The sequence below is a fragment of the Pteropus alecto genome, unplaced genomic scaffold, assembly GCF_000325575.1.
Source record: "Pteropus alecto unplaced genomic scaffold, ASM32557v1 scaffold45, whole genome shotgun sequence".
In the NCBI taxonomy this organism is placed as follows: Eukaryota; Metazoa; Chordata; class Mammalia; order Chiroptera; family Pteropodidae; genus Pteropus; species Pteropus alecto.
The window spans coordinates 31,451,070-31,463,448 of NW_006442491.1; the positions used below are offsets into that span (position 1 = coordinate 31,451,070).

Genomic DNA, 12,379 nt, shown 5'->3' on the forward strand with positions numbered 1-12,379 from the left:
TTCTTTGTCACAGAGGCCCTCCTCGACCCCTCCATCTAAAACAGTTCTCATCACCCCACCCTGCTGTTCCTACTCGGCTTTGTTTTTTCTCAGAGCATGGATCGCTGGTTGAAAGGACTTCATATGCTGTGTTGTTTATTGTCCTTCTCCTGTGGAATGTCAACTCCTCCAGGGCAGGGGCTTTTCCTGCGTTGCTCGTCTGTGTTTCCAGCACCTGGCCCAGGGCTTGGCACACAGTGGGCCCTAAATAGTAGTTCGATCAATGCCTAAAGACCCCCGTGGCATCGAACATTTACAGTCTGCTCGGTGCTTCCCATCTACCATTGCAGCAGTGCTGTGAGACTGCAGTTTGAATCCAGCTTTGTCTGGCTCCGACACCTGGGCTCAACTCAGATATTCTGCCCTCTTTAGTCCCACTTTCCTCCTCTGTGAAATCATTTGCCAATAGTACAGATACATATAGGAATTGAGGTCCTGGCAAGTGACAGATCGTATACCCAGGAGAGTTGAATGGAAGAGAATTTGATGTGGGCTCTGTTCACACTGGGGCACAAGAGGAAACAGTGTTGTCGGAGGCTGGGGAGAGCAGGACGCATGGCTGAGGGTCCCCCCCACCCAAGAGCAAGGCTGAGGCGAGGGGTGGGGGCAGTAACCCGTGGGTTGGCCTCTCCTCCATGCTGGTGCCCCACCACTGGCCGAACTCAACTGGCAGCTGGGGGTCAGGGAGCCTCTGTGATGCATAGGTTCCTGAAGGGCACGATCTCCTACAATTGTCATGAGAATTACATGAAGCTGGGTATGTGACTTGCCTGGCTCAGCACCAGTGACTTAGTTGATGTCATTATTAGGTGGATATTGAAAGCACTCATGATCGTTAGGTTGTCATATCCGATTTCCTCCCTGCTTCTTCCCTCCTGCCCTCCTCCTTCCTTCCTCTGAGCTTTTCAGTTCTGCTAGGAGTGAAGATCCGCACAAGCAGTGTGACGTCACCAGAAGCAACGCTGGCTGTGTTTACAACACAATACCCTCATTCCCTCAGTTCAAGGATATACACTTCTCACATTTTTCATGTTGCTGAACTAGGACATGGCTCATAGCTGATGAGCCCTTTTCACAACCCTTTTCACAAGGACAGGCCTGTTTTTCTTGTTCACCCCTGTGTCCCCCTGGCTCACAGTAGTCGCTCGGTAAATACCTGTGGGATGAGTGCATTAATTTTGAGAGTAGGAGCTGCCTTGTATGTGCGTGACTATACGAGTGTGTCAGTGTCAAGGATTACTAGCACATCCATGGAAAGTCTTCCTCTGGGGAAGTCCTTGGATTGTGTGTTCCAGCCTGACCACCTTCTCTGTCTGGGTTAGCCCTAGTCCGGGACTGTGGATTTAGATGAAGAAGCTGAAGGTCCCAGAGGCCACGTCATCAGAAAACACCTACTCAGTGGGATCCCGATTGTGGGGGGCACATGGAGCATCCCAAGGACATGGGCTCCTAGCACCTTCCTTCTTTTTTTATGATGAAATATTTCAGACATACTCCAAGATAGAGGGAATGATAGAACAAACCCTCCTGAAAACCTAAAAAACAAGCTTTGACAGACGTTCCTGGAGCTTGTGTTTCCCTCTCCAGTCGCTTTCATTCCTTCTCTGCTCAGAGGTAACCACTATGCCGCATTTGGTATTTAGAATTCCTCTGTGTGTGTGTGTATAAATATCCACAATCGGTGCTCGCAATTCACAATAGTTATGTTCTGTAAAATCTCTGTGAACACTGAGCTGACAAATACTGCACCACGGCTCCTAGGGGAAATATGTACACACATCTCTCACGCAGATTATACCGTCTTAAATCCTAAAATCAATTCATTTGGGTAGATTCCATTTTCTTTATTTTATAAAAGAGAAAAACAAAATAATAATAAATGAGAAAAACGAGGTTCAGAGTGTTAAGTGACCGGCTTGAGGCCACCCCACAACAGGTGCCAGGGGTGCTTTTGGAGACGCTGCTTTCTCTTCCAGCGGTCTCCTGCGTTGTGGCCGAGTGGAGTGGCTGGAGTCGCTGTGTCAAGCCCTGTCAGGTCTCCTACCGTGTCCGCCAGAGGCAGGTCCTGCAGGAGCCAAGGAATGGGGGTGCTCTGTGTCCACCTCTGGAAGAGCAGGCTGGCTGTGTGGAGTACCGGAGCCGCCAGGGAGCAGAGTGCCTGCAGTCCTTGCGTGAGTTGGGTTGGCCACCAGGGGCAGCCACCGGAGGTGGATGTCAGATCCCATGGGGGGTCTGAGTTGGGGGTGGGGCTTCGCCTTCCTTTTGCCCCGATTTCCTCTCTTCACCTTGGGAATGAGGTAAGACGCTCTGATTTCTCCTGGGCATCTCAACATCTCCTTTCTACTCATCTCCCAGTGTGAATCAGTCAGGGCTTTGAATGCCCATGATGGGAAACCTAACTTAAACTGACTCGAGCAAAAATGCGTGGCTCATGTAACTAAAATTTTAATGGCTGCGTTCAGGCATGGCTGGATCCAGGGGCTCACGCAATGTCGCCAGGAATCTCTCTTCATCTCTCTGCTCTGTTTTCCTCTGAGTTGGCCTCATTCTCAGGCCGGCTCTTCCCCTGCAATGGTCTTTGATCAGCTGGAAGAAAAGGCCTCTTTTTCATAGTTTCAGTAAATGTCCTGGGATGAAATCTCATTGGCTCGACCTGGGTCATGTATCTACTGCTGAACAATCAATTTGGCCAGAGCTATAGGATACTCTGATTGGCCAAGCCTGGAGGTGCTCCCTCTTTTTTGGGGGGACGGGGGGGGGCGAGGCAATCCTTGGTTGACCTCAAAGGTTGCAAGGACCTTATCAGCTTACAGTCCCTTATTTTTTTATTTTTTACGCCTAAGGGCCTGGTCTTCCTAGGTGGTCTTTCATCCAAGGCCCGACCCTGCTTAGCTTCTGAGATCAGACGGGCTCGTTCAGGGTAGCATGGCCGTAGACGAGGGTACTCCCTTTGAAGCTGGGAGGTGGAGGGCAGCCCCATCTGAATGAAAGTAGGGGAGGGGTGTTCTCCAAAGGAAAATTGGGAGAATGGATGCAGCGTAGGCAAAACTACAGATGTCGGCTACATCACATACCCTGACAAAAGATTTTTATATCGCTCCAAAAAAATAGCCGATGCCCATTTTACCGCTGCAGAAATTGACCGAGAGAGTGGCAGTGATTTTCCTGAAGGGGGAGGACAGCAGGTGGCAGGGCGAAATTGTACCCTGCCAATCGATCTCTCCCCATGCTACAGCCTGGCAGGGAGGGGAGCTCATTCTACAGCACAACTCTTACCCTGGCACTCCCTCCTGCTTTAAATTCTTCAGTAGCTACCCAGCACCCTCAGGGGGAAACCTAAACTCCTCATCATGGTCTATAAACTCCATGCGATCTGGCTCTAGCCTCCTGTGACCTCATCTCCTTCCTCCCTCCGCCCGTGTTTTAAAGGATCACTCTGGCTGCTGTGGGGAGAACAGACTGGAAGGGGTCTGAGGGTAGCAGGGAGATCGGGAGAGAGGTGACTGCGGTGGTGCAGGTGAGAGAGGATGGTGGCTGGACCGGGGTTCCGGCAAGGGGGTGACGACAGTGGGAAAGTCATTTCCTTTCCCTGAAATCCTTCTCCCTCTCCCCTGCCACTCGCATCTAACCTTGCCCAGCCCATCATTTCCTGCCTGCTTGTCAGTTTTTCCGGGAGAATCTTCCTGACCGCCCCACTATGTGCAAGCACTTTGCCACATTCCTTGACTCTGGAAGGCCAGTGTTACTATTCTCACTTTAGAGAAGGGCAAACCAAGGTTCAGGGAGGCACAAAACTTGCCCGAAATACATGGCTCATCTTAAATAACTCCATGATGTAGGTACTAGTATCATCCCCATCTCACTGATGCGGAGACGGGGCCTCAGAGAGGTGCAGTAACTTGACCAAGATCACTCAGCTATAAGTGGCAGAGCTGGGACTAGAACCCAGGCTTCTCTGGGGCTCTCTTCACTGCTTCAGGCTGCAGCAAAAGAAGCACCATGGATGCCAGAGGGAAGGGAATTTGTGTGTTAAGTGTGTATGGCAAAAACCAAGCCCAGTCTCTATGGCAGTAGCAGGGAGGAAGGGCCTGGGATTCCCCTCCTCCCCACCCCGCCCCGGCCCTGTGTGGCCCTTGTCTAGGTCACAAGAATTAGTTCTACACCAAATCTTTGATTCAGCTCCATCACTCAGAGAACAGCGAGGGGCAGAGACTTCATTTGGCATTTTTGTTTTCCTAAGGAATCACCAATTTCTCGAGGACTGACCCTCGATTCTCCTTCCCAGTGGTCTCTGTCTGCTCTAGGAAGGAAGAGACCTAGAAATTGGCCCAAGGAAATGATTATGTAAATTCATTTATCCATCGATCCCTCTGTACCTTCTTTCTTCTAGCCTTATTTCTTCCCACCCATTCGTTCACCCATCTATCCATCTACTTTCCCATCCATTTCTTTTATCCATTCATCTGTCCATCCACCTGTCATCTCTCCATCCATCCTTCTTTCCATTTATCATCTCTCCATCTCTCCTTTTTCTATCCTCCCATCTTCCCATTTATTTACCTGTCATCCATCCTTTCTACCTTCCTTCCATCATTTTATCCATCCATCCATCCATCATCCATCCATCCATCCATCCATCCATCCATCCACTTATTAACCCTTTTATCTACTTTTTTACTCATTCATTATTCATCGAAATCATTCATTTGAAAAACTTTTGAGGCTCACTATGCAAGCCACTATGGTAGTCCCTGACCCTCAGAAATAAATATGATCTTGCCTCCAGCATTGCATAAAGTGTGCTAGTGGGGACTGCCAGTTTCAAGATCCTATTGTCTCCTTAGGGCTGCCGCATAAATAACTCCACGGCAGGAGTACCTAACCCTGATTCCTATGGTGTCCTAGCCTAGGGGGTGCTGAGCTACCTAACTCTGTTTCCTCCTTGGCCCACAGTCCCTGCTCTGATAACCATAGGCAGCTACGGCAAAGAGAGGAAGAAGCAAGGTGTCGCCAAGGAGCTGGAGACAGTAGGGTAAGTTGAAGCAAATGAACACACAATCAAACTAAAATTTGTGGACATTTTCCTTGGATTAAACTTTCATCATGTCTTTCTCTTATGTTGACAGTTTCGATATCTCTCTATTTCTTGTCTTGTTATATTTGTAAGCTCATTAACACAGATTTTGAAGTTCTTAATAATTGGTTTCCATTCAACTTTCTTCATCCATCCACCCATCCATCCATCCATCCATCCATCCATCCATCCATCCACTCAACATTTACTGAGTGCCCATTATATGGCAGGCAGTGTGCTAGGCCTGGAGCTACAGCAAGGAGCAAAAAAGGACAAAAATATGTGTCCTCATGAAGTGGACAGTCTAGTTAAAGGAGACAGACAATAAATAAATAACTAGCATGTCACAGGGCACAGGTGCTACGAAGAAAAATAAAGCAGGGAACAGGATGGGGTGCCAGGGATATCCTCCCTGAGAAAGTATTTGAACTAAGATCTAGAGAAGGCCTTCTGGGGGAAGAGCATGTCTGAAAAAGGGACCAGCACGTACAAAGGTCCTGAGGCAGGGCATGCCTGGTGTGTTCAAGGCTCACCAAGAAGACCAGTGTGGCTGGACAGCAGGGAGAGTGAAAGAATAGGAAATAAGGTCAGAAATATATGAAGGTGGGGTGGGTCAGATCACACAGGGCCTATAGAGTGTGGTGGGAAGCTGGGTACTTTCTCATATGAGATGGGAAGCGTGGGAGGGTTTTGAGCAGAGTGACATGACCTGACTTAGATTTTCGCATGGTCTCTTTGAATGCTGTTTGGAGACTCAGTTGCAGAGATGCAAGGAGGGAGTCAGGAGACTAATGGGGAGGCTACTGCCATGGTCCAGATGAGAGATGAAGTTGTTTAGATCAGGGCGGTAGCCCTGCACCTTGTGAAGTGAATTGCAGGGACTGGAGACAGACCAGTGTGTTGGGGACAGTGGTGGTGGGGCTTAAGCTTCCAGGACGGTGCCTGGCACATGGCAGATACTCAATAAATGTCAATTGAAAGAATAAGGTCTGAACGAAGGCAGTGACAATGGAGATAGAGAGGAGAGCTATATTAGTTAGGATTCCTTTCATTGCAAGTGACAGAAACTCAGCTCAAACTGACTCAAGTGAAAAGGAGAATTATTGGTTTACATAACTGGGTAGGAGGTTTTGAAACAGTATTACTTCAAGCATGGCCAGAGCTGAGAGGCCAAATAATATCAGAACTCACTCTCATATTCATTCTCTCTCTCTCTCTCTCTCTCTCTCTGTTTTTTATTCTCTCCCCTTCCCTCTCTCTCCATGTATTGGTTTCATTTTCAAGCAGCCATTCTCCCTGCACTGGCCAGTATGGCCACCAGCAGCCCCACATCCTCCCAGCTCAGCAACCGCGAGATAGAGAGGAGAGCTATATTAGTTAGGATTCCTTTCATTGCAAGTGACAGAAACTCAGCTCAAACTGACTCAAGTGAAAAGGAGAATTATTGGTTTACATAACTGGGTAGGAGGTTTTGAAACAGTATTACTTCAAGCATGGCCAGAGCCGAGAGGCCAAATAATGTCAGAACTCACTCTCATATTCATTCTCTCTCTCTCTCTCTCTCTCTCTCTGTTTCTTATTCTCTCCCCTTCCCTCTCTCTCCATGTATTGGTTTCATTTTCAAGCAGCCATTCTCCCTGCACTGGCCAGTATGGCCACCAGCAGCCCCACATCCTCCCAGCTCAGCAACGCCAGTGGAAGGAGCCTCTCCTCCTAGTCTCAGCGTGCCATTTCTGGAGGAGACTTTTATTGGTCCTGCTTGAATCCCAGGCCCATCCCTGAATCAATCACTGTGGCCAGGAAGATGGGAACTCTAATGGGTCGGCTTCAGTCATCTATGGAGGCTAGTGGCAGGTGTGGGGAGCCAGGACCAGCCACCCTGATTGATTGCTTTTCTAAGACCAAAAAGTGTGGGGCAAGAGTTCCCCAAATACACCACCAAAAGGGGAAGCAGGAGCGTATTGGGAAGACAAACTTTCCATTTATCACAGGCTCTGGTAAGGAACAAATTCCTGAGGAGTTCTGGGGCAGCTCAGAGAGGAAGGAGCTTGGAGACAGACAGGTTCCTTCCTAGAAAACTCTTCTCCTTAGGCCTCCCAGAGACTGTAGCCACCAGGGGGCACTAGCCCCACACAGAGTCATCCCTGGGTCCTTGACAAGCTGCATCTCCTCCAGCAGGGGGAGCTATTTACTGCTACTTGTAGAGAAGTTGGGTAGAAGCAAAATTTTGGTGAATTGGCTTTTATTTCAGATACCCCAGAATAGGGAGCTTCCTTTTCAAAATAATTCTTGTGGAGAATCTCTTCTACAAAATAGGATCTTTTGTAAAACGCAGTGGAGTGGTTAGGAGTGTCAATTTACGCTTTTCCGGTTCAGGTGGTTCCATTTTAGGCACGACCACTTAGTAGCTGTGCTACCCTGTGCAAGTTAACTCGTTGATCCTCAGTTTCTTAATCTGTAGACAGAGGCAACACCTACCTTACAAGGTTTCTCTAGTCCATTGGCCCAATGATTCATTCTGCAAATTTTTACTGAGTCGGGACTTTTCTAGGAGTTGGACACAACCATGAATGGAACAAACACAAATTCCTGCCTCTGTGGGGCTCACATACTAGTGGGGAGACAGATGAGAAATGAACCATGTAGCCTTTTGGATTCGAGCCTGACACCTGGAAGCCCTCAATGAGGTTAACTTAAAAAGCAGGAGCTGAGTCTCTTGTATGCAACCTGTTGACATAAATTGGATTGCCCAAAAGGTTGCTATGTCGGGGAGATATTGTATTAGCCTGGGCCTACATAGGACTAGGTGTACAGTAGGCACTTCATAAATGCTCACAGGTGCTTGGGGTGGTGTCTCCTTGTGTGGCTGCAGGTACTGTGTCCAGTTCCGTCTGGGGCCCATTCCAGGGAGCTGCCGGCAGGTGAGGGCACCCCATGCCCAGTGGATGAAGTATTTGGCCCAGGGTCATATGGTCTGTGTGAGGTGTGAGTGGCCTGCCCAGGACATCAGGAGCCGGCGCTGCTATGGAGACGGTGGTGAGGCTTCCGGGTGAGCAGTGGGGCTGGGACACGGGAACATGTGACTGCAGAGTCTGGGGTTTCTTTGCTGTCTGAGAGATGATGGTGCCATAGAAGCAAGATGCTGATCCCTGGTCAGGGCCAGTTCTTGGAAGATCCTGGTCTCAGTGTCTGAGGAGGAGCAGCTCTTGCCTCTTAGAGCTGTGTGACTCAGGGCAAATCTCATAACCTCTCTGAACCCCAATTTCCTCATCCAAAAATGCACATAATAAGAGAAGCTCTCCACGGGGCATTGGTGAAGTTTAAGTATGATTATGTATGTTGGGGACTGAACATAGCTCCTGGCATCCAGAAAGACCTCAAGAAAAGGGAGTTGATATTATTGTCGAATCCTTACAGTTCCCTTTAAAAGCCAAGTTTGGTTACTCTCATTTTATAGATGGGGAAACTGAGGCTCAGAGAGGCAGTGTGCCTTAGCCAAGGTCACACTGCAAGATACTCATTTGGGGGCTTATATCAGCCCCCTAGACCTCCTCTCACAAAGGCAAGTGTCTCAGAAAGTACTTAACGTGCTAATTATAACAGCAGCTCATATTGAGTGCTTACTATGTGCCAAACATTCTTTTAACCTCTTTATATTAATTCGTGCATTTATTTATTCATTCATTCAATAAATATTTGTTGAGCACTTACTATTGAGCATGTGCCGGGCAATGTTTTAGGCACTGGGAAGACGCCGTGAATAAAGCGGATGCGGCCCCTTCTTTACAGAGACAACATTCTGCTGCGAAGAGACAGACGTTAGGAAGTAAATCTTTAATTTGTCAGGAGGGAGATAAGGAAAGGAAGCAGAATGAGTGGGAAGTTCTGGGGGCTGTTATTTTTCAAGGAAGATGACACGGAGGAGGTGACATTTGAACAGAGATCTGAAGGAAATGAGGGAGGAATCCATGTGGATATTTGGGGGAAGGTGTTCCAGGCAGAGGGCACAGCAAGTGCAAAGGCCCTGAGGTGGGAGCGTGCTGCCATCGTGGCTGGAGTGGAGTGAACGAGGGGGAGGGTGGAAGGAAGTGAGGACACGCTGACACACAGTATGCCATTGAAACATTCCATTAACCCAGATGGGTACTTTTAGGACCTTTACTTTCCGGATGAGGAGACTGGGGCAGGAAGAGGTACCCAAAGTCACACACCCCCAGCAAGCGGCAGAACCTATACTGTTCAGATCCCTGAGCCAAGCTCTAAAGACTAGTCGAGACTGTTCTCACTGCCAGTGCTTTTCCAGGGATTATTATCGTGTAGCAACAGGAGCACTTTCTGGGGTCTGTCCAGGGAGTTCTTCTCCCTATTCCTAACAGTGTTAATTTCTGCCTTTTAAAATTGAGCAGCCCCACTCACTGCAAACCTAGAGCAGGCAATGCCAGTGACAGATGGGACGTTAGGGACAGATGTTCCTGAACAAGAGGCACTGGGACTGCCCAGATCTGGATTCAAACCCAGCCTCTGGCCCTTACTAGCTGTGTGACTCTGGGCTAACCCTCCACCTGGCACCGAAAGTCCCCACCACTTGTATCGGGGGATGATCCCGTGCCTTTTGAATAGCACCTGGCTTCTCATAGATGCTCAGTCGTGGAAGCTGCTGTCGTCGTGTCTAACTTACACAATGGGTATAATAATCCATACATTATGAAAATGAAATGTAATGGATGTGATGTACCTGGTACATAGTAGGCGCCCAGTAAACAAATGGCAGACAGTATGATCACACTCTAGCGAGGCCCTCTCTGTCTACCCCCCTCCAACTTTTCTCCCACTTGTATGTCCTAGACCCGAGATTCTACCATTAGAGATTCATTCTTTGGGCTACATGCTCACTTGTTAGAGCTTTGGTTTATCCATCTATCACTGGATATGCCTTTCTAGCCCTAAAACTCTGATTAATTCCAAATTTTTCTTTTTGGATGCAAATACTCCGGGATGAGGAACATGGCAGTTGGTGAGGCTGAGATGAGTGTGTAGGAATCTCTGGCTCCACCAGGGAGGGGCAGGAATGAAAAGAGAGCCAGGGCTATGCCAGAGGGAGCCCCCACTCCCCACTCCCACCCCGGCCAGGCTCACAACAGGTGACGGAAGGTCTGATTGGGGCATGAGCTCACCAGGCAGGACTGGGCAGAGCAGGAGGATCAAAGTGAGGATAGAGACGAGCTGTCAGCTGGATTCTTTCCGTGGGCAGCTGGCGAGGGCGGGCGTGCAAAGGGCACGGACCCGGGAGGGATTAGCCTGTCGGGTGGGGATTTTAGGAGGGTTTATTTAGCCTGAGAAGTGTCTCTGAGTTTGGGACAAGCAGAAAGAGCACCTGCCATAGTCATGCACCTACTGTATACCAGGCACCAGGTAGATGCTTTACATCATTTAGGCCTCCCAAGGCTTTTTGAGACAAGGGACATTAACTCCATTTTATATAATGAGGATGGCAATAATAGTGGTAACTTTAAATGCTATTATTTGTGAAGCACCTATTATGTGTCAGGTACTGTATTAAGATGCTTAGGACAGTGCTGGGCACTTAATAGGCACTCAATCGGTGTTTATTATTGTTATTATTTGCTTCTTTTTTTAAAGATTTGAATTATACCTTCAGAGAATTGGCTAAAAAATGTATCAACAGGTTAATAAATGTTTGGAAAGGAGACATACCTGGGTAGTCATCAGTCAAGGAACAAAACCTGGCCAGCCCCCCCAAATCCCCCTAACCACAGCCCTGCCCTCCCCATAAAAGAAACCGCCACCCTGACTATCATGGGAATCCATCGTATAGTTCTCCTAATAGCTTTACTCACCTCAGTGGAGAGCCTTGAACACTCTAGTTTAATTTTGCTTTTTTTCAAACTTTACATACACGAAAAGATGCCGGGGGTGCCTTTTGGAATCTAGCTTCTTTTGCTTGATATGAGGTTTGCAAATTTCGTCCACATGGCTGCCTTGTAGCATTAGCTCTTTCGTTCTCGTGGCTGACATGGTTAGCTATTATTGTCATGATCATTTTATTTTCTCTGCACAGAGCATCTCATAGAACCCTTTCAGCACTTCAGAGAGGCAGAGATTATGGATATCTCTGTGGTCCATCGAAGAGACAGAGGAGGCTCCTAGGAGCTGGGTCATGACCCCTGCTGATTCCAGAGCCTGGTTCTTACTCACTCCACTGTGTTGCCTCCCAACAGGAGGAGGCGGGGGCGGGCGGCGAAGGGAGGTTAAGAAACTTGCCAGGTTTGCCACCTCACCAGATCCTAAGAACTGGGTCCGGATTGCCCTGTGTGGCCTCTGGGGTTGGCGCTCTGTGGCCAGCTCAGGGCCATTCTCCATCAGGCACAGTAGACACAGGTCCCAGTGCTCGCCCACTTTTAGGGCCCATGAAAAATTTTTAAAAATTAATTTCTTTTCAAATCAGAAGAAAAAAATATAATAATCATAAAGATCTAATAATGAATCCAGCCTGGGTTATATCGATCTTTATACACTCATAGTTTATGTACTCATAAACTATGAATTAAAAATATTTTTTGCACGGAAGAAGGGGCCCACACAGGCAAATGTCCCCGGAGCCCAGAGATTCATTATGCCACTAAACCAGCCCCATCTCTTGCAGGAACCAGCTGTTGCTGTGGCAAGCGGCCGGCCACCCCCGGTGCCAAGGGACCTGGGAGAGGCTCGGGCAGCTCCGGGACTGTTCTTGCCCCGAGGTCCACAGCCTCATCTTCATCTAGCGCTGGAGCCCCCTAACTGTCCAACCCCTTTCTTTTCAAAGCCTTCTCAGCTGGGAGGGAACCCACCCCCCACCCCTAGCTTGGGATCCCACAAAACCAGGGAGCGAGGAGAAGTCTGCAAATTTGAGACTAGAGGAAGAAGCCTTGTCCTTATGTTGACACTGAAAATAGCTCTGTGTTTCCACTGGGTGCCAGCTGAGTCACAGCCTTGCGAACATCTCTCTCTAGTTCGGGGCTTCCCAAATGTCATCTCCTAAACACACTCTGGTGGCTTTTGCCCTGTTCTTCTTACCTGTACACTGACTTTTTTTTTTTTGACTCTCTACTCTTTTTTTTTTTGCTTAAATGAATTTATTTTAAAAGACAGCTTATACTTAAATACATGTGTTTAAAGAGAACCGTTTTATCACAACTAGAGATAAAAATAAGTAATAGTAGCAAACATTTATTAAATACCTACACTGTGCCATGCACTGTCCCGGCA

At 48.3% G+C, this 12,379-nt stretch overlaps 1 protein-coding gene across 1 annotated transcript in view; it reads left to right on the forward strand.

Annotated features, from left to right (window-relative positions):
- The window catches only part of LOC112470972 (somatomedin-B and thrombospondin type-1 domain-containing protein-like), a 16,792-nt gene extending 4,897 nt beyond the window's left edge, over window positions 1–11,895 (forward strand). The window contains exons 2-5 of the mRNA XM_025039737.1: window positions 2,016–2,210; window positions 4,993–5,071; window positions 7,986–8,162; window positions 11,778–11,895. Coding sequence (XP_024895505.1) covers window positions 2,016–2,210; window positions 4,993–5,071; window positions 7,986–8,162; window positions 11,778–11,895 — 569 coding nt within the window. The remainder of the gene's footprint in view (window positions 1–2,015; window positions 2,211–4,992; window positions 5,072–7,985; window positions 8,163–11,777) is intronic.
- The last annotated feature ends 484 nt before the right edge of the window (window positions 11,896–12,379 follow it).